The 27432-nt window shown below is 48.5% G+C and overlaps 10 protein-coding genes across 10 annotated transcripts; 6 read left to right on the top strand and 4 right to left on the bottom strand.

The window, feature by feature from the left end:
- Positions 1-11: 11 nt before the first annotated feature.
- On the bottom strand, positions 12-3813 carry FMAN_12205 (uncharacterized protein; the record flags this gene model as incomplete). Its single annotated transcript, XM_041834715.1, has 10 exons — positions 12-103; positions 160-244; positions 298-408; positions 468-714; positions 775-815; positions 871-1163; positions 1229-1526; positions 1574-1891; positions 1950-1964; positions 2017-3813. 10 exons carry the CDS (start codon positions 3811-3813, stop codon positions 12-14), a joined length of 3297 nt encoding a protein of 1098 aa, XP_041684951.1.
- A 1361-nt stretch (positions 3814-5174) lies between these two features.
- Positions 5175-6690, bottom strand: FMAN_12204 (uncharacterized protein; the record flags this gene model as incomplete). The annotated part of the gene is made up of 8 exons (XM_041834714.1): positions 5175-5417; positions 5483-5825; positions 5884-5973; positions 6029-6041; positions 6097-6124; positions 6194-6260; positions 6316-6357; positions 6413-6690. The coding sequence occupies 8 exons, from the start codon at positions 6688-6690 to the stop codon at positions 5175-5177; spliced, it is 1104 nt and encodes a 367-aa protein (XP_041684950.1).
- A 3064-nt stretch (positions 6691-9754) lies between these two features.
- On the bottom strand, positions 9755-10027 carry FMAN_12203 (uncharacterized protein; the record flags this gene model as incomplete). The annotated part of the gene is made up of 1 exon (XM_041834713.1): positions 9755-10027. One exon carries the CDS (start codon positions 10025-10027, stop codon positions 9755-9757), a length of 273 nt encoding a protein of 90 aa, XP_041684949.1.
- A 132-nt stretch (positions 10028-10159) lies between these two features.
- On the top strand, positions 10160-11315 carry FMAN_12202 (uncharacterized protein; the record flags this gene model as incomplete). The annotated part of the gene is made up of 2 exons (XM_041834712.1): positions 10160-10376; positions 10426-11315. 2 exons carry the CDS (start codon positions 10160-10162, stop codon positions 11313-11315), a joined length of 1107 nt encoding a protein of 368 aa, XP_041684948.1.
- An 829-nt stretch (positions 11316-12144) lies between these two features.
- FMAN_12201 (putative glutamate--tRNA ligase) lies at positions 12145-14083 on the top strand (the record flags this gene model as incomplete). The annotated part of the gene is made up of 2 exons (XM_041834711.1): positions 12145-12509; positions 12562-14083. 2 exons carry the CDS (start codon positions 12145-12147, stop codon positions 14081-14083), a joined length of 1887 nt encoding a protein of 628 aa, XP_041684947.1.
- Positions 14084-15558: 1475 nt separating this feature from the next.
- FMAN_12200 (uncharacterized protein) lies at positions 15559-16002 on the top strand (the record flags this gene model as incomplete). The annotated part of the gene is made up of 1 exon (XM_041834710.1): positions 15559-16002. The coding sequence occupies one exon, from the start codon at positions 15559-15561 to the stop codon at positions 16000-16002; it is 444 nt and encodes a 147-aa protein (XP_041684946.1).
- A 2931-nt stretch (positions 16003-18933) lies between these two features.
- On the top strand, positions 18934-20545 carry FMAN_12199 (putative DFG5 protein; the record flags this gene model as incomplete). Its single annotated transcript, XM_041834709.1, has 5 exons — positions 18934-19033; positions 19087-19248; positions 19302-19625; positions 19677-19921; positions 19970-20545. 5 exons carry the CDS (start codon positions 18934-18936, stop codon positions 20543-20545), a joined length of 1407 nt encoding a protein of 468 aa, XP_041684945.1.
- A 581-nt stretch (positions 20546-21126) lies between these two features.
- On the top strand, positions 21127-21980 carry FMAN_12198 (uncharacterized protein; the record flags this gene model as incomplete). The annotated part of the gene is made up of 2 exons (XM_041834707.1): positions 21127-21553; positions 21604-21980. 2 exons carry the CDS (start codon positions 21127-21129, stop codon positions 21978-21980), a joined length of 804 nt encoding a protein of 267 aa, XP_041684944.1.
- Positions 21981-24170: 2190 nt separating this feature from the next.
- FMAN_12197 (uncharacterized protein) lies at positions 24171-25051 on the top strand (the record flags this gene model as incomplete). Its single annotated transcript, XM_041834706.1, has 2 exons — positions 24171-24330; positions 24387-25051. 2 exons carry the CDS (start codon positions 24171-24173, stop codon positions 25049-25051), a joined length of 825 nt encoding a protein of 274 aa, XP_041684943.1.
- A 936-nt stretch (positions 25052-25987) lies between these two features.
- On the bottom strand, positions 25988-27048 carry FMAN_12196 (uncharacterized protein; the record flags this gene model as incomplete). Its single annotated transcript, XM_041834705.1, has 3 exons — positions 25988-26189; positions 26252-26814; positions 26911-27048. The coding sequence occupies 3 exons, from the start codon at positions 27046-27048 to the stop codon at positions 25988-25990; spliced, it is 903 nt and encodes a 300-aa protein (XP_041684942.1).
- Between the last annotated feature and the right edge of the window lie 384 nt (positions 27049-27432).

Genomic DNA, 27432 nt, shown 5'->3' with positions numbered 1-27432 from the left:
CCTTTTCTCGATCAGGTTCCAAATCTTGTTCCATTGTTTAGCAACGGCGTCCGAAAATATAGCAAAGGACGCAACGGGAACAGCAATCGCGAAGGAAACGAGACTGAAGATATTTGTAAGTTTCAAGGAGTCTACTAAAACGCATCGTCAGAAACTTACAAATTACGACATGGACCCAGCCGGGGGTTTGGGCAAAGGGTACATCACTCAATGCAAACAGTGATGAAAGGAAGGAGAGTGGCAGCTATAGAATGCTTGTTAGCATGGGGATTATGTTCAGCGAGACTATAAACCTACAAACACGATGGTGATCACTGTAAAGACCATCATGGTTCTTCCTTGCTTCGTAGCCTGGCGTGCCTGATCATTCGCAATTTCAGTCTCAGCAAGATTCAGGATCGTATCCACCTATATTCGATGTTAGCATTGCCGATTCTAAGCCGCCCATGAATGGAAGCCTTGCTTACACTCTCCTGTGTACGCTTGGCTACGTTTTCCATTTCTTCGATGTCCTTCCTGAAGTAGAGCCCCGTAATGCCAACGAACGTTTCAGGATTCCCTGCCATTTCTCTTTGAACAGTCTCTTGAGAATTGACAATGCTGCGTAGGATGTTGAGCTCATCCCGAAGATCTTTGATGTCGCAAGCTAAATCTGAAGCACCTTCAAGGACAGCCTCCAGCTCGTCAGTATTCTTTTTCTTCCGCGATCCTGCTCTATAAGTGACTAGGTCAGGTACAACTCGTGGCTTTTAACTAGAGTGCGGTTCAACGAACAATTCAAGAGACTTCTGAAACAACTTCTTCTCTTTTCTCGCCTGAACAGAAATTAGTCAAATTATGTCTTATTTGGAGAAAGTAGGTGGGACGAACAATGTTGTTGACAGTATCAGAGAAGATCTGGCGAATTGAGCGAGTACGCTTTTCACTCCCGCCATGGCTATTAGAACTCGAACTGTCGATGTTTGGTTCTTCGCTGGCTCGTTTTCTCTCATAGGCATCTACGCAATAGTTGGTGATAAGTGTTGCGAAGCGAGCCGCGAATTTCGGTTGAGATGATGCTTCCGTGATTTGGTCTCGTACGACTGGATTGTTCAAGAAGTCTCTGGGCAAGTCGTCTTCTTGGACTTGGTCAACTGCATGTGATGTGGCGGTAATAACCCACTCTGCGTGGAAAGAATTAAGCAGCCGGGCCAAGAGATGAGATGGGAGATAATCTTGTCCAACTTACCATCCAGAAGGGTCCAAACCCAAAGCTGCTTGACTCTTATCAAAGTGAAGGCGTGCTCGGACTCTCCCTTCTCCCCCTTCAAGTATTCTGTGACAACCTGAGTCCTGTTACGGTCATCTTGGTCATCTCTAGACTCTTTTTCTGGCCCAAAATGATAATATGATTCATCCAGAGTAGCAGATCGGTGAAGTGCATCATCTTTGTGGACCTGCTGCAGCTTTTCGTAGAGAAACTCCGCCTCCTTCTGCACATTAGTAGTTGGGCTGACAGTATACTTGGAGAAGGAAAAATATGGCATCTGAAGGTTTGTTAGCTCGAGAAACTGTAAGATGATAAAACGCTCACATAAGCTGCAGAGATGGTGGGTTGTATCGACGTATTCTGTTCTTGGATCCTCTTGAGCTTCGTCTTGCTGTTGGTAACTTTACCATCACCAGGAGTCAGACCTGGGTTAACTCCGTCAATATCTGAAGTCAAACTTGGGTCAACCGTCTCCAGAGCACCAGTTCCACCGCTCTGTTTGGCTACGTAGAGAGGCCTCATGAATCGTGAATCAGATGTACGATCAGGAACTTGAACCCAACTGCTGCGTAAGAACGACGCAGTACTATTTTTGTCTCTTAGGGATAATTCCCTTTCGTTCAAAATCCTCTTCATAAGGTCCTACAAAATGTCAACATTTACCCGTATCTTCTACGTTTCTTTAAATGCTGACACCTACTTCCATCCAAACAATCTGTATCCAATTAGCTATTATCTCGATATGCTGAATAGAAGAGATGCAATACGTTAGTCAACGGTAAATGGATCCATTTTAACTGTGCTGTGATCTTCGTATCGTCCTCAGTCTGTGGATAGTTAAACCATCTGTCCATCGTCTCCTTAGTAATTCTTCCTGGACCTTTCTCATGAATCACATCTTGGACAGGTCGCGATTCTTTGATCCATTTTGTTTCGCCCTCGATTCCACCTGAGAGGAATTGGGTGATGGCAGCTTCAAATCCGGGCGGTATCTCGTGAAGTCCTTCTCGCGGCTTTACTGGTTTGAATATATTTCGTCTGTAAGTTTCTGCCACGATAAAGTCGTTCAGGTAGTTTTGCATGTCGGATAGGATCATGTCCTCTCTGTCTGGCTTTCGCTTGTCTTGCTCAACCCTAGGCTCAGTCCGTATGAGCTTGTTTGATTTCTTCGAAATTCTCTCTGGTGCAAGTAAGTTCTTTGCAAGTTCTCGAGCTTTCTCAACCAGTTCAAGGGCCTCTGGTGTCGCAGGAAAGTTTTCGATGAGAATCCAGAGTACCCATGGCAGTCTTGAGTGAACTGCCAACTCAAAGACGCTAGAGTCCTCAGCGTCAATGCCATCGAATACGTCATTCGACGTTATAGTTTCTATCAGCTTTCGAAATACTTTACTTCGCTTTGATCCTTTTGCAGCCCACTCCAGTGCATCCCTTTGAGTATATCCAGAGATCACACGTTTGACAAACAGTTTTGTGATGCTATCAAGCTGGTTCTGTTGGTTGGTGGCCTGGTTGAAATCAAAATCCTCGAACGCCGACTTTCCAGTGACATCTGTCTCTAGAAAAAGCTCAGGATCCGCTTTTTCGACAGCAGTTTCAATAATAGGCATCTTTCCAGACTCTACTGCGTAGTGAAGGGCCGTACGTCTGCGGTAGTCATGGAGATTGTAACTCGCACCGGCAGAACCTAAGGCCTCAACCCCCTGTCTCCAAGCCATCTCACACGCTACCATGAGCGGGGTTTTTCCATCATTGTCGCGGGTGTCGAGATGGGGGGATGTTTCTGATTCCACCGTTTTTAGCTGGATCAGCTTATCCATCATACTCTTATCTTTAAACGACACCGCCATCATTAATGGCGTCCAGCCACCGTTATCTTTGATATTGGTAGCCGCGCCCTTTTGGAGACAGGCAGTGACCATTAGTTCATTGCTGCACATGATGGCCAAGTGCAGGGGAGTCGTGCCTTCCATGTCAGTTTTTCCGACAAGTTCGGGGCACTTTTCGATGATGATGTCGAAAGCTGCTACATGGCCATAGACGATAGCTATATGAAGCAGATTTTCGCCAGAGCTGTCAGCCAGCGTGGGGTCAGCGTCATGGCTGAGTAGCTCATCAATCACTTCTGTGTGACCCTTTGAGCAAGCAAAATGTAGTGGCGTCCATCCATCTTCGTCACCGACAGATGAATTCGCCGCGCCTTCGTCGAGTAATTTCTTGACCACACTTCTAAAGCCATTGTAGGCTGCGATATGGAGAGGGGTTCTATTTCCATACTCTGGACAAGGAATGTTGACCATGCCCTTCAACTCATTCCATTCAGGGTTGAGTTTACTCATCGCATCGGCCTCGTCTGACGCTTTGTCGAGCAGTTTGTACAGGGTATTTGAGCCCCCATCGTTGTTTCGATTGCCTGTACCGCTGTCCTCGTGTCCATTGTTGATAGATGTCCTGGCTCCGGCGAGACGTTCTTCGCTAGCGAGGGTTCCCATCGGCTGTCGCTGAGTTTCTTCCTGTCCAGCAGTCAGATCGCCGTGGGGTGGTCTGGCGGACACGTGTTGGGACATATTCAGACGCAGAGGCAAAGAGTCGGATTTAGAAGGAGAACAATAAGTCTCAGGAAATATTTGGAATGCGAAGTTGACATTGAGCGCTAATTAATGAGGGATCTATTCTTATAGGAATATGTCGAGATAAGGGCTGCGAATGAACGAATACGCTTGCCTCGCGACGATCTCCTCGACTTTTACGCTTTTGGTAATTTCGAGCAAGCCTGCATCATCCGATGGGAGCTGAAAAGCAGGGTAACCAATACTTTGGATTCATGCAGAAATTCATTGCCTTGGAATATTGGATTTGCTTCTGCAGCCTGATCTTGGCATCACATCCCAACCATTTATGGCGGTCCTCAATCCAACCAGGGTATGAAAGAAATAAAAGTACAGGCGGAATAGTACACCTACCCCACCTCGTATATGCATATAAGCTTCAGCTGCGGCGACCAAAGTTGAGACGTACCTCAGCCGAACTCTGAAAACTGCGAGATAACGAACGGAAACGGAGGTCATATCATCCCAACGACCCGATTGGTGATTGCGTTCCCGAGTCAGGCAGAACCCACGAGCTACAGCGTATCCTCGGAAATAGCTCGTTGGAAAACTATATACGAGCTAGCTTGTCTAGCTTGCCATAGGTCAAGTCCTGTGCTATAGTCTTCTCTACTGGCAGGGGGTCGGCGCTCAGCCTGAACTCGGTTCAGGCTCAGGCGCTCTCAGGTTAAAGCTGTATCAACTCTAGCAATAGGCGGGAAATTAGATGCAATGTATCTTGGTCTGTGTCATATATAACCTGTCATTTATAGGCGAGGGCTGAGACTGAGAGCTTATCTATTAATAGAGAGGAGAATTTGCCAGAGGTCTAATTTCATCGAAGAGCTAAAAATGGGATTTTTATTTACACAGACAGATGCTCTCAAGTATATTTCCCTCTCGAATTTGATCTCTTTGAATATCTCCGCCATTATCTATTTCGCCAGCTCTAAAGTTTACGCATGGAAGAAATCCGCTTTAGCAAAGAGATAGTAATAAATTATGTATATGGGAGGATAGGGGTATAAAAAGTAGGGTTATAGACTCAGAGTCTTGAGTGATATCGGCCGATTCTGGCATATTCATGAAGTAACAATCGCAAGGGTCGGCACAAGCATCTGTTACAGATAGCGCAAATGATAACAGTTCGAACTCGAACAAAACCTATGTGAGCCGATACCAGAGACCCTTGATTGGATGGTTGGAAAGTATGAGTGACAATTACCACCAGTTCGGGTCGGGTGGTGTTGACGACATACCATAGTACTAGTCAACATATTTTAACTGATATCAAGAGAGAGAGAAACTCATTTAAAACCATAACCTTACTACATACGAGCTCAACTATCTGCAGACAGTGGCTTGCGGCCCCAAACCGCTTTCATCCTAGAGTATGCATGATGATTCACGTCGCGAATTTCACGACGGAATTTGGCGATAAAAACGTGGAACTCTTCGGCTGACCATCCAGCCATATCAGCCATCAAGGTCAAAAATCCTTCAGAATCTTGGGTGCTGAAGTATTGTGCAAACCCTCCGATTTCTTTCAAAGCAGGGTCTTTTGGCCAGCGATTCAAGGGGCACTAGTATCGTTAGTTAAATCCAGGCGAATACAATCTAACACATTATCAATTGTGACCTATCTCACCTTGAAATTCCATTCCTGAATGTCTTGAAATCCGGCGGCTTCCATAGCACTCTTCTGGGTTCCATCCTCAATAACAGTAAAGGATCTGCCTACCGTTTCTGCAGCCTTTATAAAGATGCCTCCCCACTGAGCCATAGCTGAGTCGGGTAAGACCGTGTCGTCATCGCTCTCTATGCTTGGTGAAGCCTCAAAGCTTTCCAAAAAGCCACCTGGCTTCAGAGCCTTCCAAGCCTGTCGGAATAGCTCGTCCCAATCAGGGATGCATCCAACAAGGTAGCGAATATGAATATAATCAAAGGTGTTTGGCGGAAATGTCCATTCCAGAGTGCAATCATCTATCTCGCTATAGCGAATAAGAAGTAAGACAGGAGACCGTTAATGGACAGGAATGGCTAACTGACAATTTCAAGTTGGGCGGTACAAATGATGGCTGAATTGGCGAAATATCCGTACCAGTCACTTCGCAACCTGGAAATTCGTCGGCAAAATCACTGCCAAGAGGGATGATAAGCAAGTCTTGGTATATGAATCTATACCCGTGCTTACATGGCCCATATTCCTGTAGATTTGAACGATTAGGATATTCTCGAGACATTGGAAGCACATCCACATACCAGTTCCACAACCAACGTCGAGTGCTGTCTGTATGAAGATGTGAGCAATACAATTAGCACTTTCTTAGTAGGGCAAGAGTGCTTGACGGTGACATACCTGGATGTCGTCGGAAATTGGGGCTTGAAACAACTTGCCGTTTTGTGCAAGCGTCCACATATGATGGCTTTGAGGAACAACTCATCAGACAGTATCAAACAAGACGAACGAAAGAAACTTACACGACGTCCATTGCATCATTCTGAGATTGGTCGTTGGCCCCCCTTGCATGTCGTCTGATTAACCCAGATATCATTGTTAATGGACGCAATTACGCACCAGTAGAAGGCATCTCCTCTTTCACTATGATACGTTCGTCCTCGAATCGTCCTATATCTCAGAATGCTCGAAGTGATGGAGGCTGTAGAATCGGCCCTATCTTCTCCGATCGCAGAGTCTGCGTCATTGCTGGCAAGATCATCTTGATCCGAATCTGCATGATCTGCCATTTCTTCTGAAATGTTATGCTCTGGAGGGACATCGTCTACTATTTCTGTGTTGCTGCTACTTAGGATGGTAGCTGGGGCCGGACAGGGATTGGTAGGAGTGTTCGACATGGCTGATTGCTCGTTTGATAGCCCGTAAGGTTACTAGTTTGATAGAATAGCCGCCGGTTGAAGAAGCATAAGGTGAGATAGAAGATCCTCTAAATTAAAGAGATGAACCTTTTTCCCCTCAATTGGATAAGGAAAGTGGCAGAGAATCCGGGCAGACTGAAAGAGTTTGTGGCTGCGCCACCATGCACACTAAACAAGCGACGATAAAGACACGGAATTGTTTGCTCCTCAAGTCCAGTCCGACAGGGAAGTTGATAAAGTATGGCTTTTGCGTGTCGTACAAAGGGAGGCGCTTTAGATATCATACATCTGTAACAACTTCAGGCCCTGGCCATTAGAGTTGAGAGCGGGAATACAAGTTCTCATTGCATCTTGGCTTACTTTTGTATTCCATGTTGAAATAGCTTCTATGATACGTGTTTGATCGAAGTTGCAATTAGTGTGCAATTGTGGAATGACGTGGCCAACACTGACTGTTGGTCCGTGTTATCAAGTATGTACAGCACCTAGCGACAGTACCACTCGTTCACTTGCTCCCTGTTATTTCTGCTTAATTGTTCCACGCGGTATTATTTATTATCGTATGATCAAGGCCGTGGACGCCCAAACAGGCCCGCGCTAGACTAAGACTCGTAAGGAGGAACGCCTATAGGTACATTACCTATCATATTATTGGTATAGTGACTCCTACCTTATCCTTAGCGTTGCCGCCGGGGCGGTAGCGGCCGCTGCCGTGGCCGTCGCAAAGCTTAATTTTGCTTTGCCCAAAGAAACGATAATCTCGAACATGAGCAAGATGGGCCCCCGCCCTCACTTAACACCCGGCGACCGCAGATATCATCAAAGACATCCCGTTGGCTTGCCCCGGTCCACTTATGGCTGCCTCTTCTTGTTCTCGTTGAGCTCGTCTGGAGTTTGATGACGCCGATTGAACCGATTGAACTCCCTAGTAGCAACAGCCCTAGCTTTGACCAACATTTCCTACTCATAATGCTCCTAGAGCAGCAGCAATGACATGGCGTTTGTGTGTTCGTATGTTACTGTCCTTCCTTCAGGGTCTTTTTATTCTGATTACAGCGAACTGGTAAGCACCTGATTAGTTTGTTTAGTGGGCTTGACTTATCCCTATTCGTATTTCATTCGTATCCACAGGAATATCATTGCCGTTGGCGACCCCCTGACCTCTGCTGATAAGTTACCCTTCCTCATTGGCCTCCCAATTGGATTTGTTCCAGCTACGGTTGTCCTGCTGACGCAAGGCATTGCCGACTTGTCACTGGAAGACTTGGACAACCTCCTCCACTGCTTCTATCAAGCGGACGACGACTGAGATAGCCATTTTTTGTGCTTTGTTGTCTTTGCCAATCATGATACAATCAGCTCCCAACTGCCATAAGGACCCGTGTATCGATTGTAGTCCTTTGGTAGAAAATGAGTTGCCCCGTTCGATCAAGCAAAGCTGGAACTTGTTGCTCTGACGAAGGGATCCTACTTTGGCACTGCCAGTGAGGAAGCTTTCTCCAGATACTGACGCAGCTTTTGTTGCTTTGCTCGTTCAGTCACCGTCCCAAACGCGAGTCCCTGTACCAGTCTTCTTATTTAGGCTCTACCTTGCTCTCCGTCTCAGTTAAAAGCCCATGGCAGCATCAGATATTTAGACGCAACAACAGCCGATGCATACCCAACCCAAGCCATAGCCGTTCCCTCCCGTCTCAAATTCACACCGTACCCCGAGCTACCATTGAATTGTCTCAGAGTCGGAATCAAGGACAATATCGATATCACTGGCGTCAAAAAACAAATAGTTGCCTCTTCTTTAGCCTATGGTGAAGATTGTTGACATGACGGTAAAATCGCTGAAGGAACTTGGCGTTCCCCAGATTGTGCTTATGGGCCGGACCCCTTTCAATCAATATTAATTGATCGCTCGAGAGGACTGAAGATGGAATTGCCGAGATGGTTACTCTGGAGAATGGCCTCTTAAGATTGCTCTTTCTCCATCGAGTAAAAGCTTGCGCTACGTGTCTCCTGAGTGTCTTGGCCTCGAATCAGTCGGCCCAATTCCCATTGGAATCGTTCCCGTAACCCTAGAGTCTCTTTGCCGAGGCAAGCCAACAAGTTTGGAACGAACTACCTGACTTTGACTAGCGAGCAGAATATATTCATAAAGACCTGCTTGCCACCTGTGAGGAATTCGACAGATGCGCGCGTCTCCTAAAAGTATATCCTGGCAGTGCTGCGTTAAAGAGAGCGGTTGAGGAGTTCTATCAAGAGGTGGTCAAGTTGTTGGGCTTCTCGGAAAGTATCCAGCGACGTGTGTCAAGCCCGTTCTATGCCAAGTTCGTGGTGGAATAACACTGGAGACCATGGTTCTTTGGATGCTGAAGTTAACTCAACGCCAGTCTCCGTCTCTCCAACTCCTCGGCAGCATTTCAAAGACCAATCCAATGGCTACTTTGTACAGAGCGAGAAACTTTTAAAGAGCATATACAGAGAAGCAAGCACGTTAGTTCATCAACCCCATCCTGGGCAGCGACACATTATTCCCAAATCGAACGAATTCCCGATTTGCCTCCCGGGACCTTGTTTCACATTTCATGTGAATGCCATTTGATCCATGGCCTATTGCTACCATTCGTTCTCGGAATTCAGAATAATCTGTCTATTTGCGATCTACAAATAATGAAAGAGCGTGAATGGAGGCATAAGCAGCAATCGAACTCCTTAGTAGAGCACTTGAATCCAACTATAGGATATCAGTAGCCAACTAATTTACTCAAACGAATACTTGTTCATCATAGTGCCCTTACAAACACCACGGCCAATGATTATTTTAAGCTTCAGTATAGTGCCAAATACGTCCAAGCTGTCTGATCTGTCCAAGTACCATACCGGCTGATGCTACGTCCAGAGTTGGGTTTAAGAGTACAGCGGTACAAGCGATGTTTTGATTGGCCGAATGCAGCGTCTCTACACTGGCGGGAGTAGCCAACCGTCATGGTTGCCTCAACCAACAGCCTACTAGACCTGGAAGCGTTATTCCCAACTTCTCTTATTCCCCTCCTCATCGCGTTCCTCTCTTCTTCGCATTTTCACCCGCACCACCTTCCTCTCTTTCTTCGGCAATTTCGCGAGCATAATCATGTCCGAGTTCGCAGGTGATGATAGCGCTGATGATGCGGCATCCGTCGCCTCCGATGAGTCCTGTCGGTTTGAGACGGTCCAGATTAGCGACACGGAGGAGCCTGAGTTTTATCGAAAAGACGGCTTCCACCCAATCCATATCGGCGATCACCTCGATGGGGGGCGGTACCGGATTATCCATAAGCTTGGTCATGGCGGCTTTTCCGTCGTATGGCTAGCTCACGACTCCTTAAAGTCTATTTAAATAGCCCTAAAGATTATGACAGCTTCAGACTCCTCTATGATGGAAGAAAAAGCAGTCATGTGCAACAACATCATTTCTAGGATGAATGACGAGAGATTCATCACCTATAAGCGCTTCTTTCACATCGACGGGCCTAATGGCCGCCATCTATGTCTAGTCCTACCACCTTGTGGTCCTTCTTGCAACACCATGTCCCAATACCTACAGAGCAGGATTCATCCCTCGCTGGTGCGTCGAGTGTCTTCCCAAGCTACGAAAGCTATCGCAGATCTTCATTCTCAAGGTCTTTGTCACGGAGGTAAGCCGCGTTTCTGCCTTCCTGCCTTCACGTTCCTGATTTTCTATAGATTTTACCCCGAGCAATATCGTGTTTCGCATCCGTAACCTTGATCATCTTGATGAACAAGGTATACACCATCTTTTTGGCGAACCTCAACGCGATAGCTTGAGAACAATTTCTGGTGAACCTACTGGCGCAGAAGCGCCTCGGTATATCGTTGGCAATCTCGACTTCACGTCAGCAGAAGACCTCATACTTGATGATGTCTGCTTAATCGATTGTGATCAAGCATTTTTGACCGCTGCTCCCCCGAGGAAAACACTTGGGACACCTCCAGGCTTTCTGGCGCCTGAGGTGGCAGTTGGAAACCCGGCCAGCCCTGCAAGTGATGTTTGGGCTTTGGGCTGTTCTATCCTACAGATCAGATCAGGCTCATCTCCTTTCTCAATTCCCAACGTCGATAGTCCAGCAAACCTGCTTGGATGGGTCAGCGAGTACCTTGGCCGTATGCCGGTATCATGGGGAGAGCCGCTGTTCGACGATGATGGCCTACCAACCACGGACGCGATTAATGGTGAGCCCCTAGGCGAAGTGCTCGAAAACACGAGATCGCTCACGCAATGGATCAGAGATATCTGGGATCAACCAGAGAATCTTGAGGAGCTTCAATCAACATCAACTACACCAGAAAGAGTTAGGGATGAGAATAAGCCATATCTGGAATGTTACAGCAACAAATTTTGGAAACCTGCCGCGATCAGAATCGACAATGTCTACCTTGGAGCATACTCTGACAAAGTTGATAAGATCATTGAGTCACTGCCGAAAATACCTACGAACGAGGCTGACTTGTTACATGATTTGATATCCAAGATTTTTGTTTACGAGCCTACACAGCGAGTGTCTGCAAAAGATATCTTGGCTCATCCATGGTTTCATTTGGACGACAGGATATGAAGATCTGCTTCCAGCCTCTTGAAGAATGTGATGGGATAATAGTTAGAGGAATCAATAGACGAAATACAATCACAGATTCGGAGCGACACGTTGTGTCAGTACAAGTCCTGTAGTCTACAGCACCCGGTGGTTATTCCCGGAGTGTCGTGGTCTAGAGGCCGGCTCTGAGCCGGCGGGTAAGCTTCCGGCCTGGTCTGGGGTTGCCACGCCGGGATATCGAAGATCTTATTCATGCAGTCGTCATCAAAATAAGGTGACTATTGACCGATATACGGATCGTCTCCGTTTTCGGTGTGGCTCATCAGCAAAAATTCTCGAGATAATCCTCAAGGATGGGAATGTTGTGCTCGCAATGCTCCAAGCTCCTCCGGCTTCGCTATTGGTGGGGTGACAGTAAGACGATGGGAACGGAGTGAGCGAATTGCCCCTGAGGTCGGTGCGATTGAGCGAGATGAAAGAGTACTTTGGAATATATACAAACAATTGAATGCACAAAGTATTCATCCTTTCCAAATGTTCGGTCAAGAGTCAATGGTAGCATTCGTGGAATGTTGACCGTCCTGTCACACGATACGGTCACGTGCTTTGACCAAGATCCTGAGTCATCAGAATCACCCCGCCAAAATCTTTGACCCCTCCAAAATCTCGGGCTCAAATTGGGGCAACGAGACCTACTTCTACCAGACGCCTCCCACTCCGTTCCTGCATAGACGAAGAAGCGATCGAGAAAGAGTCCTACAGACGCATACGAACGAGACCAAGCTTCAGCACACGATTGTCACAACGAACACTCTACCCGACAAACCTCCCCTCCTCCAACCCCGCCATCATGAGCTTCGACGCTGAGAGCGCGGCTCCAGTGCTCGCCACAGCCGACTTCAAGACTCTCGGTCCCTTGGCCGCTGATCTTGACAAGCACCTCACTCTCCGAACCTACCTTGGAGGCTACACCCTGAGCGAGGCTGACGAGAAGGTCTGGACTGCTCTCCGCACCAACAAGGTCGCCATTGGCCTCGTCCGAAAGGGCGCCTACGCCAACATCACTCGATGGTTCAAGTTCATCGAGGATGCTCACCCTGAGCTGAAGGAGAAGCTTAACTCTGGCAAGGAGAAGCGCGTTGGCGGTGCCAACTACAACATTGGCCTCCAGAACACTGAGAACGGTGTCGTGACCCGTTTCCCTCCCGAGCCCAGGTATGTTCTTCACCGAAACACGCATCGCGTGACTGTACTAACATTTCACAAGTGGTTACCTTCACATTGGTCACGCAAAGGCCGCTCTCCTCAACGATTACTTCGCCAAGACTGCCCCCGATGGCAATGGCAAGCTCCTCGTCCGATTCGACGACACAAACCCCTCCAAGGAGAAGCAGGAGTTCGAGGACTCTATTCTCCACGATCTCGAGTTGATGGACATTAAGTACGTCTCCGTCACTCACACCAGTGACTACTTCAAGGAGCTCTACGAGATTGCCGAGCAGATGATCCTCGACGGCAACGCATACGCGGATGACACCGACCCCGAGATCCAGAAGGATGACCGCAAGAACCGCCTTGCCAGCAAGCGACGTGACCGTCCTGCTGAGGAGAGTTTGGCCATGTTCAGAGAGATGAAGAACGGTACCGACCTCGGCCGAAAACACTGCATTCGCGCTCGCATTGCCTTCGACTCAAGCAACGGCTCCATGCGAGACCCCGTCATCTACCGATTCCCCAACTGGAAGGGCGCCGAGCCCGCTCCTCACCACCGAACCGGCTGGGACTGGAACATCTACCCTACCTACGATTTCGCCTGCCCTGTCGTCGACAGTCTCGAGGGTGTCACCCACGCGCTCCGAACGACCGAGTATGCCGACCGCAACGAGCAATACCACTGGTTCATCGACAACCTCAAGCTCCGCAAGGTCAACCTCTGGGAGTTTGCCCGTATCAACTTTATCCGAACATTCCTTTCCAAGCGAAAGCTCACCAAGGTTGTCGACACCGGCCGTGTCAGCGGCTGGGATGATCCTCGCCTGCCTACCGTCCGCGGTATCCTCCGTCGCGGTCTGACCGTTCCCGCTCTCCGTGAGTTCATGTTGAAGCAGGGACCTAGCCGAAATATCGTCACCATGGACTGGACGACTATCTGGGCTATCAACAAGCGAATGCTCGACCCTGTTGTGCCCCGATATATGGCCATTGAGGAGAAGGACGCCGTTACTGTCACCGTGACTGGCGGTCCCGAGAAGTCATACAAGGAGGACAGACCCAAGCACGTCAAGAACCCCGACGTTGGTACCAAGCAGGTTACATTCGGACCGAAGCTTCTCCTCGACCAAGCCGATGTTGCTGAATTCGCCGACAACGAGGAGATCACCCTGATGAGCTGGGGTAACGCCATTGTCCGCGGCCTCGACAAGTCCGCCTCACCCATCAAGGACCTCAACCTCGAGCTGCATCTCGCTGGCGACTTCAAGACCACCAGCAAGAAGGTCCACTGGCTAGCGGCCGACCCCGAGAACCTTGTCAAGGCCGAGCTCTGGGACTTTGGCTACCTCATCACCAAGGACACGCTAGAGAAGGATGACAACCTTGACGACTACTTGGCCGAGACCACCGCCTGGAAGGTCGATGCGCTGGTCGACGCTAGCATCGCCGGCCTCAAGGAGAATGACTTTATCCAGCTGGAGCGCAAGGGATACTACCGCGTGGACAAGGCTCTGGGCCAAGGACCCGACGGCCGAGCTGTCCTGTTCAAGGTCCCCACAGGTGGCCAGAAGGGTTAAGCAGGCTAAGCTAGTCAAGAAAACAAAAGGGCTGGGGGATTTATGACGTCTTGTGATTTGACGACGGACATGTAGTTATGAAAGACAAAGTACCGTAGTAGAAATGCGAAAAAGAGGAAAAGATCCGGACCATCATGAAGTCCCTCTCACAGCGATGCTCAGCTTTGCATGCAGGATATGTCACGCTGTTCCTTTCGCGATGATGATTCGCTCTGCTGCGAGGGTTTGATGTCAGCGCTGATGCAGATCCACCAAAATCGGTATACTCCTGAACACTATAGGGAAATCCCTGCAGAAAAGAGTGCTTCTCAATGCGCATATCAGAATGCACAGTGAGATTTGAACTGCAGGCCTGAGGATACGAGAGGGGGCGGGTTGATCGACCCTGTAATCAGCTACACGAGAGGGGAAATGATGGTGCGATTAGTTTCTCCACATTAGGCGGAGATATTCTAGAAGATGATCGATTATGACGTCTGATATGTGAAGTGAAGTGAAGTGAAGGAACTCGGACGTAGGTAAGGTACCTATTGAAGATGGATGGATGGAATGAGAATTGATGAGATGTTGGATGCACGGGGAATACCAGACCCCTAAGAATAGAATATAGAACGGTTCTAGCGCGTCGAATGCGCCGCTAACCCCGCCGTAGCAGTCAGCCCAGAAGGGCTGCTCCCGCATCGTGGCGTAGAAAAAAACGGTCTCGATCTTTCTCAATGCGGTGAAAGGATTCATTACTAACGTCGGGCATTTACAGTAAGGAACATGACTGAAGGTAACGTGAGATTCGAGTAATACGAGATGCTGCATCGAGCGATGGACCATGGGCCATCTCCACAGTTTCTGACGTAGAACAAGACGGAAAGATCGGAAATACTGTATGTAGCTACCCAACGGAAGAATTATTTGATCAGGTTGTGCTATTTTGGTCCTTTTTTGCGGGGATGGGACCTGGCCTGGCGATATCTCACAGCAAAGCACCTCTCAATACGAGAGCTTCTACCTCAATTATGTCCAAATACAGTGAATCACGAGGTAGCAATTAAAAGAATCATACTACCGTTTTATGCTTCTTCTGTGTCGCTTTATGCTTATGCATAGTTTCTACGCCTCCCGCTGCGGTGCGGTGCGGTTCATCGGCTGATGTCGGTGGATGCAGCTTTGGGAATACGAGATCCAGCTTCGGCCTGTCGATCACCTCGTGTTGCTCAACGCACGAGGTCTCTACTGCAAGGGAAGTTGAAGCTGGAGCTCGCGGTGAGCTATAGCACGGATCAGTATAGCTTGTGGGACTGGGCTTAGAATAGATGGAGGTTCTCTATGTCATAAGTTTAGACCAGCAGTGTAGAAACATCTATATAAACAGCCCTCATCCTTCTCTCTTCTCATCCCATCTCATCATCACAATCACACACTCCTCTTCACACAAATAAAACCACTTTCACTCCAAACAAACCACTACAAACACACTCAAAATGAAGTTCTCCGCCGCCGTCTTCACCCTCCTCGCCGCCACCGGCGTCACAGCCGCACCCGCCGCTGAGAGCGTCAGCATGATGGCCTCAACCCCCCAGTGGACCATCCGCGACGCCAAGCGCTACTGCCGCTCCGACGACTCCATCTGCAACTGGAAGTTCGGCATCGACACTGGCAACGGCAAGCCCTACGAGTGCCGCTACGACGTCAAGGGCCCCGGCGCCAGCAAGAAGCGCAGCGCCGGTCCCAGCACCTGCGGCGACTTCACCATCACCTCTGGCTGGAGCGACCAGTTCGGCGCCAACAACGGTTTCACTACCCTGTCTGTCGTGTCCAAGTCGAAGCGTCAGATCATCTGGCCTGCTTATACCGACAAGCAGCTTGCTGGTGCTAAGATTGTCAAGCCTGATCAGTCTTATGCCCCTGCTTCTCTCCCCAAATAAGCGAGCAATACTGAATTGAGATGGATTGGGGGATTGGAGATTGACGTATAATAATTGTTTGTACATACTTGAAATAAGGAAAGGCTTGGGGTTACAATACATAAGCACATTGACGCCGTTTGTCAATCATTGGCCAATTATTCCCGAAGTAAAAGTGTGACATCCATCGCGTCGTCGGCCGAGTGCCGGCGGGCTTTCGGCCGGACGGTTCGGCACCTTGTAACGCAATTATCATTGCACCACATGAGCATGCGCAATAATAACAGCCAGTATAACATTCCAGATAGTGCAACAGGTAAATGTTGACAGCGAGCCGCGAATTATTGGATCAATCCTCTGTGCCTTGTGACCGAAATGTTTGTCGTGCCAAAGTTTCCTCGCTTGATTTGCAGAAACAACATTGACCCAACGCTTCTCGTTCACAGTCAGTGTTACAGCAATGCCTAATTAGAAAACATGCGTCGAATGAATTCCCTGCAGTATTTCCGACCAATAACCATCAATAGCATCCCATTAAGTTGCCTTTGGTCAACTTTAGGGCCACCGCTTGACACCAACTTGAGCTTAGGTGTCTAAAAGCCCGGTTACCCTACAGATGGCACTTTTCTAATTGTTGCCCGTTGGGTGTTGCCTTTTTGTACGATTAAATGACAAGAAGCTTCTCAGTTACATTCATATATTGAATTAAACACATGACAATCGGATTGTTTGTGTTCAGAGATTGTGGCTACCAGTTTCATTCAGACACAATCTGTGCTTCGCAATTTTTATCCGTGTCGCACATAACGGATGCGCAGATGGTGTATTCTCACGAAGAAACGTTAATTATGTATGGCCAATCAATACCCGCACTCTAACAACGAATTTACTCAAAAGCCCTCTTACATACTCGCCTTTGTCGTCGTTGGCGCATCTAGCGGTTTAGTGTCTAAAGATCATTTGGTGCGACGATTGAAGGTGCTGAAGATCCCCGCCCAGAATTTTAGCTTCCCACTGGAAAACAACGGAACTCGAATGCGTCGCCTCATCTCCCAGCACAAAACCGCCCGGAAGATGTCAGGTTTGTGTCACTTTCTGATACGTGAGGATGCCAGAAAGGCAAGGCCAATGCTACACACTTTGCACCCGCAGACTGTTCTGGCCGTTTCCACAATTGATGCGCGTCCAACCGTCGGGAACCGATCACCTAGTAGCCTTGCACACGCAATTCTAGAAGCCTGTGCTGGAACTCACCACGATGAACAATGTGGCTGCACAGTGAAGTTACCCAACCTCCAAATGCTGGCGAAGTTGACGCCGTGGCGGGAAACAACATCACATTTTAATCCCGCGACAGAAGCACCCAATTGCAAACAAGCGCCAACGTTAACACAATGAGGCCTCTCCCATAGCGAAAAGACGCGTCGACATATTATATACTCACCAAAAAACGTAAATTAAGATCGTCGAAATAAAGTCAATTGAGGCGTTCGCCAAGCTGAAACAAGATGACGCCGGGCTCACCAACTCAGAAACGGTAGTAAAACCCAAGACCAGCGACACGCGTATGCCTTAGCTTGGCGCGTGCCAATTGACTTTCCCCCCTTCTCTACCAGAGAAAAGTTACACAGCGAGCCCGTTGCTGGGATGCATACATAGCCACACGGGTATTTTATACGAGCGCGAGTGACAGTTTTGGCATGTGCAGTCCTAGTGTTGTGATGAGCCGGGACGCTCGGGGGGAAAATGTCATGCTGTTTACTCCGCCAAGTAATGACGGTCTGCCAAGAAGCCCCTTTGATCAAAACTGGGCATTAGCATCACGAGGCCTAAGCACCAATGCAAGAAACCAGTTTTTCTACATTCAATAAAACGAATATGTCTATGAATATGTCTATGACTGTATTAACAGCTCACTCCTCATTCCAGCATCTCCCATGGCCAAAATATGTCTCGCGTGCACCCCAAACCTTGATTCCTTGCAGTGACGGTGTTTCAGTGGTCGCGGAGGAAGAATAAGGTAATATTTAAGCATACCAGGGGCTGGACCAATAAACCCAGCGGAGTGGGTGGATTTGGCGCATTAAAGTTTAGCGCCCTCCCTCTGTGAAAGGGGGGAAGCTTTTAGAAGAGTACTTTGTAACTGTCATAGATTTGAGGGGTGAGGAGAGTATATTGTTATCGTGCAGGGGCTTGCGTGGCCCGTTCAAATCCTGCTCTAGCACAGGAGATCTTGGCTCTTCTTTGTTATTGTGATGGACCTCACTTTCGTCTCATCCATGGGTCATGATGTCTGTCTAACGAGTTCTCCTATACTGCTTGTCTTGACTTCAATTCACTTCATGCAATTCATCATGCACTGCAAATCAGGTCCATCCCCATTCAAAATGTCAATTACGTGGCTGCCCCCTCGCCAAGACCCAACCATTTGCCAATAAAGCCATGAGTAAACACCCCATGTCACTGGCGTCTTGGCTCTTCAACCTTCTTGTCTCGTCGATAGGCCTAAAACCCGCCAAGGAAATATACCTCTTGTCGCAGCGCCTGCACTGCCCCGATGCCCAGAAACTTGGCTCGTACCAATAAACTTGCCAGTGCTATTTTATCTCCCCCCTTGTTTTTGTGTGTGCCTTTGTACGTACGTAGTAAAGAATAGATCCCCGGCTTTCCGTCCCACCTTTGATCTACCCAGATCTCTCTTCTGTCGGCTTTCTTTCTTTTGCATTCGCTTTTTTGCCGTAAACTTTGACATCGAAAACGCTCGTTTTTATCCCATTTGGACTTTTATTTCCCGGTCCTGTCTTCTTTTGGCGGGAGGGTTAGTTTGCATGCTGAGGCCTGGTGCTTGTGTCGCTCGCTTACAAGCTACCTCGATTGACCACCATATCACGACATCGCCTCGCAGTGTCGCCCGTTTCTTACAGAGAATTCATATCTGATCCCGGTGACATCATGTTTTTCTCGCCGACAGCGTTTGTGGCGAAGGTCGCGCTTCTGGGAGGTCTTCTCGTTCAATCAGTCGACGCACAGTATTACAAGATTGGAACAAAGGGTACGATGCCGACGACTGCAGCAGATAGAGGAGGAATACTAACCATGATATAGATGAGATTAAACAGTCGGCACGAACACTTGCATATGATCTTATGTTGCAATATGACGGTAACCAGACTGGCATGATTCCCGGTATCCTGCCCGGTCCCCCAACAGAATACAAGGGCGACTACTACTGGTGGGAAGGCGGAGCAATGATGGGAACATATATCGGTGCGTCGGCATTGACAGCTCATCGAGATGGATTGCAGGCTAATTGGGGACAGATTACTGGAAACTCACCGGCGACGAGAGCTACAACCACGTAGTGATGGAGGGCATGCTTCACCAGACAGGCGATGGCCACGATTACATGCCCAGCAACCACAGTGCATCCCTCGGAAACGACGATCAAGGCTTCTGGGGCATGTCCGCCATGCTCGCAGCAGAGAACAAGTTCCCCAACCCACCCGACGACCAGCCCCAATGGCTCGCCCTCGCACAGGCCGTATGGACGACACAGGCCAAGCCCGAGCGACACGATGACGAGTGCAACGGTGGAATGCGATGGCAGATTCCCTTTACAAACTCTGGATACGATTACAAGAACAGTGCGTTTGTCCCGGGATTGAATAATGAGGAGGAGTAGCTAACTTTTGCAGCCATTGCCAACGGATGCTTCTTCAACATCGGCTCTCGTCTTGCGCGATACACCGGAAATGAAACGTATGCGAAATACGCCGAGGAAACGTGGGAGTGGCTCTGGAACGTCAACTACATCGATCACGAAAAGTGGCTCGTCTACGATGGCGGACATGTCGGAAAGAACTGTACCGACATAAACAAGGCCACCTTCTCCTACAACGCCGCCATTCTCATCCAAGGCGCTGCCTTTATGTACAACTTTGTAAGTCCACTCACCTCTGCACCTAAGCACATCCACTCACAATCGTAGACCAACGGTTCCACCGTATGGGAGGACCGCATCGACAAGCTCCTCGACGCCACGCTCAAGAACTTCTTCCCCAAGGACATCATGTACGAAGTTCCCTGCGAGGGCCGCAAGGGCGCCTGCTCAACCGACATGTTGTCTTTCAAGGGCTACGTGCACCGCTGGCTCGCCGTAACAACACAAGTCGCGCCCTTCACTGCAGAGCGCATCCTCCCCGTGCTGCAGACATCCACCGAAGCGGCCGTCAAGCAATGCACGGGCGGAGATTCCGGTCGCAAATGCGGGTTCTACTGGAGTGGCGGCGAATTCGTGGACCCTGCTGTTGACGAGACGAGCGGTGCAGGCGAGCAGATGAACGTGCTGGCTGCGGTGTCGAGTCTACTGATTGGCGATGCGGAACCGCCTGCGACGAATAGTACGGGTGGTATTTCCAAGGGCGATCCCAAGGCCGGCGAGGATTCGCATGATAATCCGGAGCCGGAACCCATCACGACGGCGGATCGGGCGGGAGCGGGTATCCTGACATTCCTGGTGCTGGCGAGTGCGGTTGGAACGTTTGGATGGATGTGCTTTGACTGAGCGTTTTTGGGTCTGGCGTTGGTTGTAAAACATATATAAGAAACTCGACTGGCGAGCGAGGAATATTTTTTTGTGTGTCGTTTTGTTCTTTTGTTGGAGAATGGAGTTGGCTTTGTCCCACTAGGATTGAAGGGATTGTTAAGACCTTGATGGGAGATACCCAATGAAAGGCAGCATTCTGATAGATTTGTTCAAATACAGATGCTTGATAAGTTAGTTACTCTCATTTTTGCGCTTGTCTTGACGTATGGACCGGTTACGTGTCCCATAAAAACGCGATAATGCTCTGATGTTGCCTTTAAGCTTTCGCTGAGCCAACGAGGTCAGTATGACAAGGCTGCATTCAATGGAAGCTGCTGGAGACTTGTGGCTGAGAGCTTCTATCGCCACAGAGAACTGGCTGACTCATCATAAGTTTTGGGGCTGCCGCCATGTTTAGTTCAACTTCGCAGCCTTTCGCCTCTGGACCAGATTTATCAACCTTGATCACCTCAATCAGGCACGCAGCGCATTAATTCCTGGTACTCAACAGCAAAAGCCGCCTTTCTATCGATATCCTCCGATCGAAGCGACGCGACGCCATGGCTGAAACACCCACCACTGAAACAGCGATGCCTGCCCCCATCGCTTTCAAGCAAAGGAGCCGACGGGCCAAGGACAGCGTGAGAAAGCGACCTGCTAGCTCCTTGCCATCGCATGGCGACTCTCAAGATTCCTCTTCCTCAGACGACGAACGCGATGCTGTAGACGGACCTCGGATCAAGCGCAACAAGAAGGGAGCCATCTCAGCTTCATCGACGAGTCAACGGAACCCCGATCAAGATCACGCCCCTACAGCCTTCCGCGCGAATCGTGAAGTGCCAATATCAGACACAAACGATGCCACAAAGCGGAAGGACTGGTATGATCAGCCGACGACCAAGGGCCCCGCTCGTGCCGCCTCCAATGTGCGCATCACAACAACCTTCGACTTCAAGCCCGACATCTGCAAAGACTACAACAAGACCGGTTGTGGTGTGGCTTTGGCGATTCTTGCGTGTTCTTACACTCGAGAGAAGACGTTAAGCAAGGGTGGCAGCTTGATAAGGAATGGGAAGAAGTGGGAAAGAGCAAGAAGAAGGTCAGTGGTGATCGCGAAACAGCAGATGCTGTCGAGGGTGGGGCAGACATGGAAATGCTGAGCAAGATCCCTTTTGCATGCATCATCTGCGAGAAGCCTTACAAGAACCCTGTCGTCACTCGATGTGGCCATTATTTCTGCGAGGCATGTGCCCTCCAGAGGTACAGGAAGGGTCCAACATGTAAGAACTGCGGAGCTGCGACCATGGGAGTTTTCAACACAGCGTCGAAATTGGAGAAGCTGCTGCGGCGGAAGAGAGAGAATCAAGAGAAGCTGGATGGGAAAGCACGAGAACTAGACGATAAGGGGGCATGAAGAGTATAACTGGTTAACTTTGATGAACAAACGGTATTGCTGCGCGCGATGGACGATTGTCCCGGACCACTGTACTGGCCATGAATGCATGGAACAAGTCTTCAGCTTCAACAGTCTGCGGGTCTTGCAGATAGTCACAGATGGCTTCTGCGCGCTGTAACAAGACTGCAAAAGAGCCGAACCTAACTTGCGACGTTCAAAACCGTGAGAAGCAACATACGCCTCGAGGATGTCCTTGGACATGTTGCTCACGTCAGAGCGGGCTCTGGTCGGTGTTAAACAAACCTGCACAGTCGAAGCATCGGAAAGGCAGAGACACATCCATCGGCATACAGGTGGCTATCTAACCTACCGTCTTCGCAATGGGCAGTTTGCCCGGTGCTAACTCAAATGTTGAATACTGACGATTAGCAGAAGCCGAGCACATCAATGTGATGAAGCCACCTTTGTCACGATTGACGGGAAAGCGCTCCAAGGCTCAGGTGGCTGGGTCATTGTAATCAAGGGGCCGATTCTCAGCCTTTCAGCCTTGTTCAAATTCATCAATCATCAGCCTTGACTTTAACTCAAATAATCACGCAAACACTTCCCTCTTTTTATGAACTAGAAGCGAAATGACTTTATCTTGCAATTATAGTTAGTACAGTAATTACGGAGCTCAACAAGGGGAATCGATAAAGCACCCAGTGAGCCTAACAGCAAAACCCACCAAGTACCTTATATATCCTCATCTTGAAGTGATAAAAGCGACACATCAGACTGCCAGTAGTACAAGAAGTTAGGGCTCCAGGTCAAAACAACGCCGACCGCGCCCGCAACTGAAGACAACTGCCCAACAAACTCCTAAGCCGACCGATCGACTTCTCACGAGATATCGGCAAAGGCTACAAAAACTCAGAATGATATGGTTGCAAGAACGAGTAGTTGGTAGGAAGCAGGGATAGCAGCTCAATAGAGACTGGAAAATTTACGGTTACTGGGAACTCGGAGGTAAAAATGCTCAAGTTCTGGAGGAAGATGTTCTGCCTTCATGTTGGATGTGCGAGAAGGATTAAAGAATTCAATTATTAAAGAGTGATATAATCATCTCTGTGAGAAAAGAGCCTTGCAAAATCCGAGAAAGGGGCCGAGTTGAAGATTTGTGATAATGCGACTATAAGGTTCTGCAACAAGCTGTCGAAAGCAAGAGTAAGCAAAAAGAAGGTGAATGAATAGCAACAGAACTTAGATTAAGGGGCGAAGAAGAATTTCCGAGGACCACAAAGGCTAGTACGGACGAAAGGGCTTGAATATTTGGAATGCCAGGACGAAATGCTTTTTATCTCTAACCTCCCAGATAAAGCTAAAAAGTAAAAAGGATTCTCTAACACTCTGCCAAACCCTTTTGATGAACTTGCTCTGAAGATTAACGGATTTAATGCAATACATACAGTCTATGTCGCTGGATGGAAGGATCAGGTTGTTAGAAAGCTGGATCTACTCTCGGCACTACATGTAGGACCTACGAGCAGAGAAGTCGATTCTAAACAGGAGCCAGAAAAGTAATGTTAACAGACTAGTGAGCATAATAAATCGCCAAAAGAATGGGAAACCTCTCTTTTTGGACCATAATGCATTTGTTGAGCTCCATCAGCGGGCATTGGAGTGTTTGGAAACTGTCACGCCAACAGTCCGAAACCCCTCTCACTTAATGGTGATATCAAAGTACCTGTTACTTCTGAAATAGCATAGAAAGATGGCTCACGTCCTAACAAATGGGTTGGATAATATGCACGGCCAAAAAGAAATTGAACTCTCATGTTTACAAAACATATCATGATAAACAACTCAATGAGCACTCTTTAGCTGTGGCGTTTACTCACGTCATTTCAGTAGCAACATTAGTCTTTAGAGCACTTTTAGCAGTCGAACTATCGTTGTCCTGCTCGGCCTTCCCGTCGTCCCAGCCACTCCCTCAAAACCAAGCCAATCATCTATCTGGATGGCACTCAAACGAAGCCACGCGTGAGTTGCCGCATCATAACAACATGGAAGTTCCCGAATGCCAAAGACACCAAAACCACGCAGTTCCCCTACAACAGACTGAGGCTTTTTCCCCCTTTGTTCATTTCATTTGGTCGGCAAGTTCAGTATCCCGCAAGATAGATCTAAGCCACTAGGTCAAAAATCGTGTTATATTAGGTTTTTATCATGGCATCTACAGCAGACAACGTCTACGAGTTCTACCGGCCCTCGAGAGCATTGGCGCTTGTCGGTTGTGTAGTCTTTTCAGTTCTTAGTCTTGCTCACTTATGGAACATCTTTAAGGATCGAAGATGGTTCTGTTTCAGTCTTGTCTTCGGAGGACTCTGTACGTCCCAGCTCACCCAGATACTATGGACCGTTGTTCTGACACTTATCAAATAGTTGAAATCGCGGGTCTTGGCGCGAGGTTTTACTCAGCCGGCCATCTACGAGACCAAGAATCTTACGGCACGCAAACACTCCTTATTCTCCTGGCGCCCATCTTCTTCTCCGCAGCGATTTACATGCTCCTCGGCCGAGTAAACAGAGCCTCCGGACATCCCGACCTTTCTATCATTCGAACAGCATGGCTTTCAAAATTCTTTGTGGTATCCGATGTCTTGTGCTTCGTCATTCAAGCTTGTGGTGCTGGAATGCTTGTCAACGCTAATAATACAGCTGATCAGAACAGTGGAGAGAACGTAATTCTTGCTGGACTGGCGCTTCAAGTTGTCGTATTGGTCATCTTCCTTATTTGTACGGGAGTATTCCATGCGCGACTTGCAAAAGGAGGACTCATTGGGGCGATCAATCCCTACCTCTTGTTGGGTACAATGCTCAGTGAGCTATATATCTGTGCGATACTGATTCTATTCCGAAATGTTTTCCGCCTGGTTGAATTTGGACTTGGGGACGATGGATACTTACAGGCACATGAATGGCCGATTTACGTTTTTGATATTATCTTCATGGCTATCGTTATGGCGTTGGGATTGAGTTGGTACCCAGCCGATTTGCAGGTTCATCATGATCCTTATAGACAACGACCAATGACCAGCACGGCTTAGATCAATTTGATARAGAGGACAGTATGACAGAAGAAAGAGTCTTGTCAATTTGTATTTCAGCTTGCTACCTGTTGGAGGAATTACGCATTGAATAGTGTTTTAGGGAGACAATTGAAGCTTGATTGATAGTTGTCGAATATGGGATATGCTACCGATGCTTTAGATTGATACACGAACCAATAGATCTCGAGATATTCTGGCGTCCTTCTTGTCAGCAGCTGCTACTGCATGTCCAAGGATATCCCGGTCATCGGGGATAGCACCAAGAAATAGAGTTTGCCCACGACAGCCCCAACCAAGCACGGAGAAATTCTCGCGTTTCGGTGTAATGCCCACAACATCATAATCCCAAACTCTAATAACCGCTCGTAATATCCCCTTGACTCAAGCACGACTGTCTAATGCTACTGTACACATTGCCTCACAGATCCATTTCCATCCCGGAAACTCATCGACAAGAGAAACGATAGTCGCACAAACTTGACAGCGGGTGGCTTTAGCACCGTCGAACCCTACGCAAACAGGTGGGGGAGAAGATCAGCGACACCAACTCTTGAGCTAGTCAGGGGTGAACACAGAAAATCAGACGGTTCCCCACGTTCTCCAGACGTTGGGATGCCAAGATATGGGGGCACTGACGTCGAAAAAACGACGACGTTTTCCAATTTCGCTGTAACGTTCTCAATGATGATTTGGAGTTACATTGGAGATAGAGTACCGAAGCCAAGGGCTCGGCGATAACACTTTAGCATCGGAGAAAACAGGTAAAATCGGAAATTGATCGTGCTCTATGCTTATGCTTGGGGTTATATCGCCTTCTAATATTGATACATCTAAATAATCGCTCACTTTGCCTCCCTTATGCGACTCTACCAACTTCACCAAAATGACTCCTCTACTCCAAACAAACAAACACCGTGGTATACATAGCATAACTTAGTCATCGTGGTGCTCAATCTCATCAGCGACTAAGCTCAGGATGTTCTCCTCCCCTGGTACATTCTGTGGGAAGCGAGCGTTGTAGCCGATGACAGATCGGGCTTTCAAATAAGTTCGCGTAGGAATAGACACCTTCCTAGTGGAGACGAACCACTTGACATCCTCACTACAGGGCGGTGTAGTAAGCGAGCCTGAGTATCTAAGACAACAAAAACCGTCAGCGGGCATTACTTATTTCTTGGCAAGCTTAGTAGAACTTACGATCGGAAATCACCCTCGTTGAGGACCGATACAATCTCGGACATTTTGAGAGACTTGATGTGAGTGGTTTGTCCCAGGGTCGCAATCTTATCCACCGAGTTGAGAACGGTGGTAACGACAGTGGATTTCGTAGCAGGGGTGTCTGTCTTGCCCTTGCGCGTCTCCCTGGATTTATACGAATCGGCCGCTCCATCGTCGAGATCGATGAATACACCGATGACGGCGAGTTTTTTGTCTTCGCTGGCGTGAACCATGTGCATCTCCATGGCTAGACTGGTACCGTTGTCGATGTGCTCGCTGGGGAGATGAAAGTGGAATTGCTTCAGGTGGTATGTCGTGTTTTCGATGGTGATTTTACCACCGAGTCCTTCGGTAACTACTTCGACGGTACTTCCCAAGTTCTCGAACTCAGCACCCTTGGTGAAGTTGGGGATCTCGATGTCTAGGTCTGAGGCGGGGATGATGTTGAATGAACCATCGGCGAGGTTGATGGGCGACTGGTGGTGACCGGTGGCGCATAGTTCGTTGGCCTTCGGGTCCAAGTTGTACCAGTTTGCTGGGCCCTATTGTATAAAGTCAGTGACCTGTACATAGATCTCGAAAGCCCTCGGTATATAAGAGAGACTTCAGATGAAGTTGAAGGGGATTGGGTGGCGTACGTTGGCAGCGGAGTATCCAAACTTGGGAGCATGAATAACATCAGCTCTCTGATGAAGATGCGTTCCATACGCACACGACGCCTGGACCTGCGGCGCACATGCAGCAAGAACAGCTAACAAAGATATCCAAGAAGTCATGTTTAAAGATGTTATGTACACAAAAAGTTAGGGAAACCGTTGAAACTCAAGAAACAGGGTAAAGAATAAGCTTCTACAGATCTCAAACGCATGAAACCGAGAAACACTCTCCATTTAAGTATTCCTCCATACTCATCCCTACAATCCCCGACAGGTAATATGAAGCCAGGGTTATGATCCAGGGGTCTACAGGCTGGGGCTTACATCAAATGCAACGGTAGGTAGCTGACTGCCGCCAAAGTCACGCCACAATTGCTCTGACCGGCCAAGCCGGGGGCGGTGGATCTAAAATGGGTGTGTTTATTGCCTGGACGGTCGGTAATCAATGTTGCTGAAGAAAATGAAATAAGCGTCGCCGGGTATACCCTGCTCAGTTATGTCCGA

This window comes from Fusarium mangiferae, assembly GCF_900044065.1.
Source record: "Fusarium mangiferae strain MRC7560 genome assembly, contig: FMAN_scaffold009, whole genome shotgun sequence".
Lineage (NCBI taxonomy): Eukaryota > Fungi > Ascomycota > Sordariomycetes > Hypocreales > Nectriaceae > Fusarium > Fusarium mangiferae.
The sequence above is the reverse complement of the archived record's forward strand: the minus strand, read 5'-3'. Positions and strand labels throughout refer to the sequence as shown.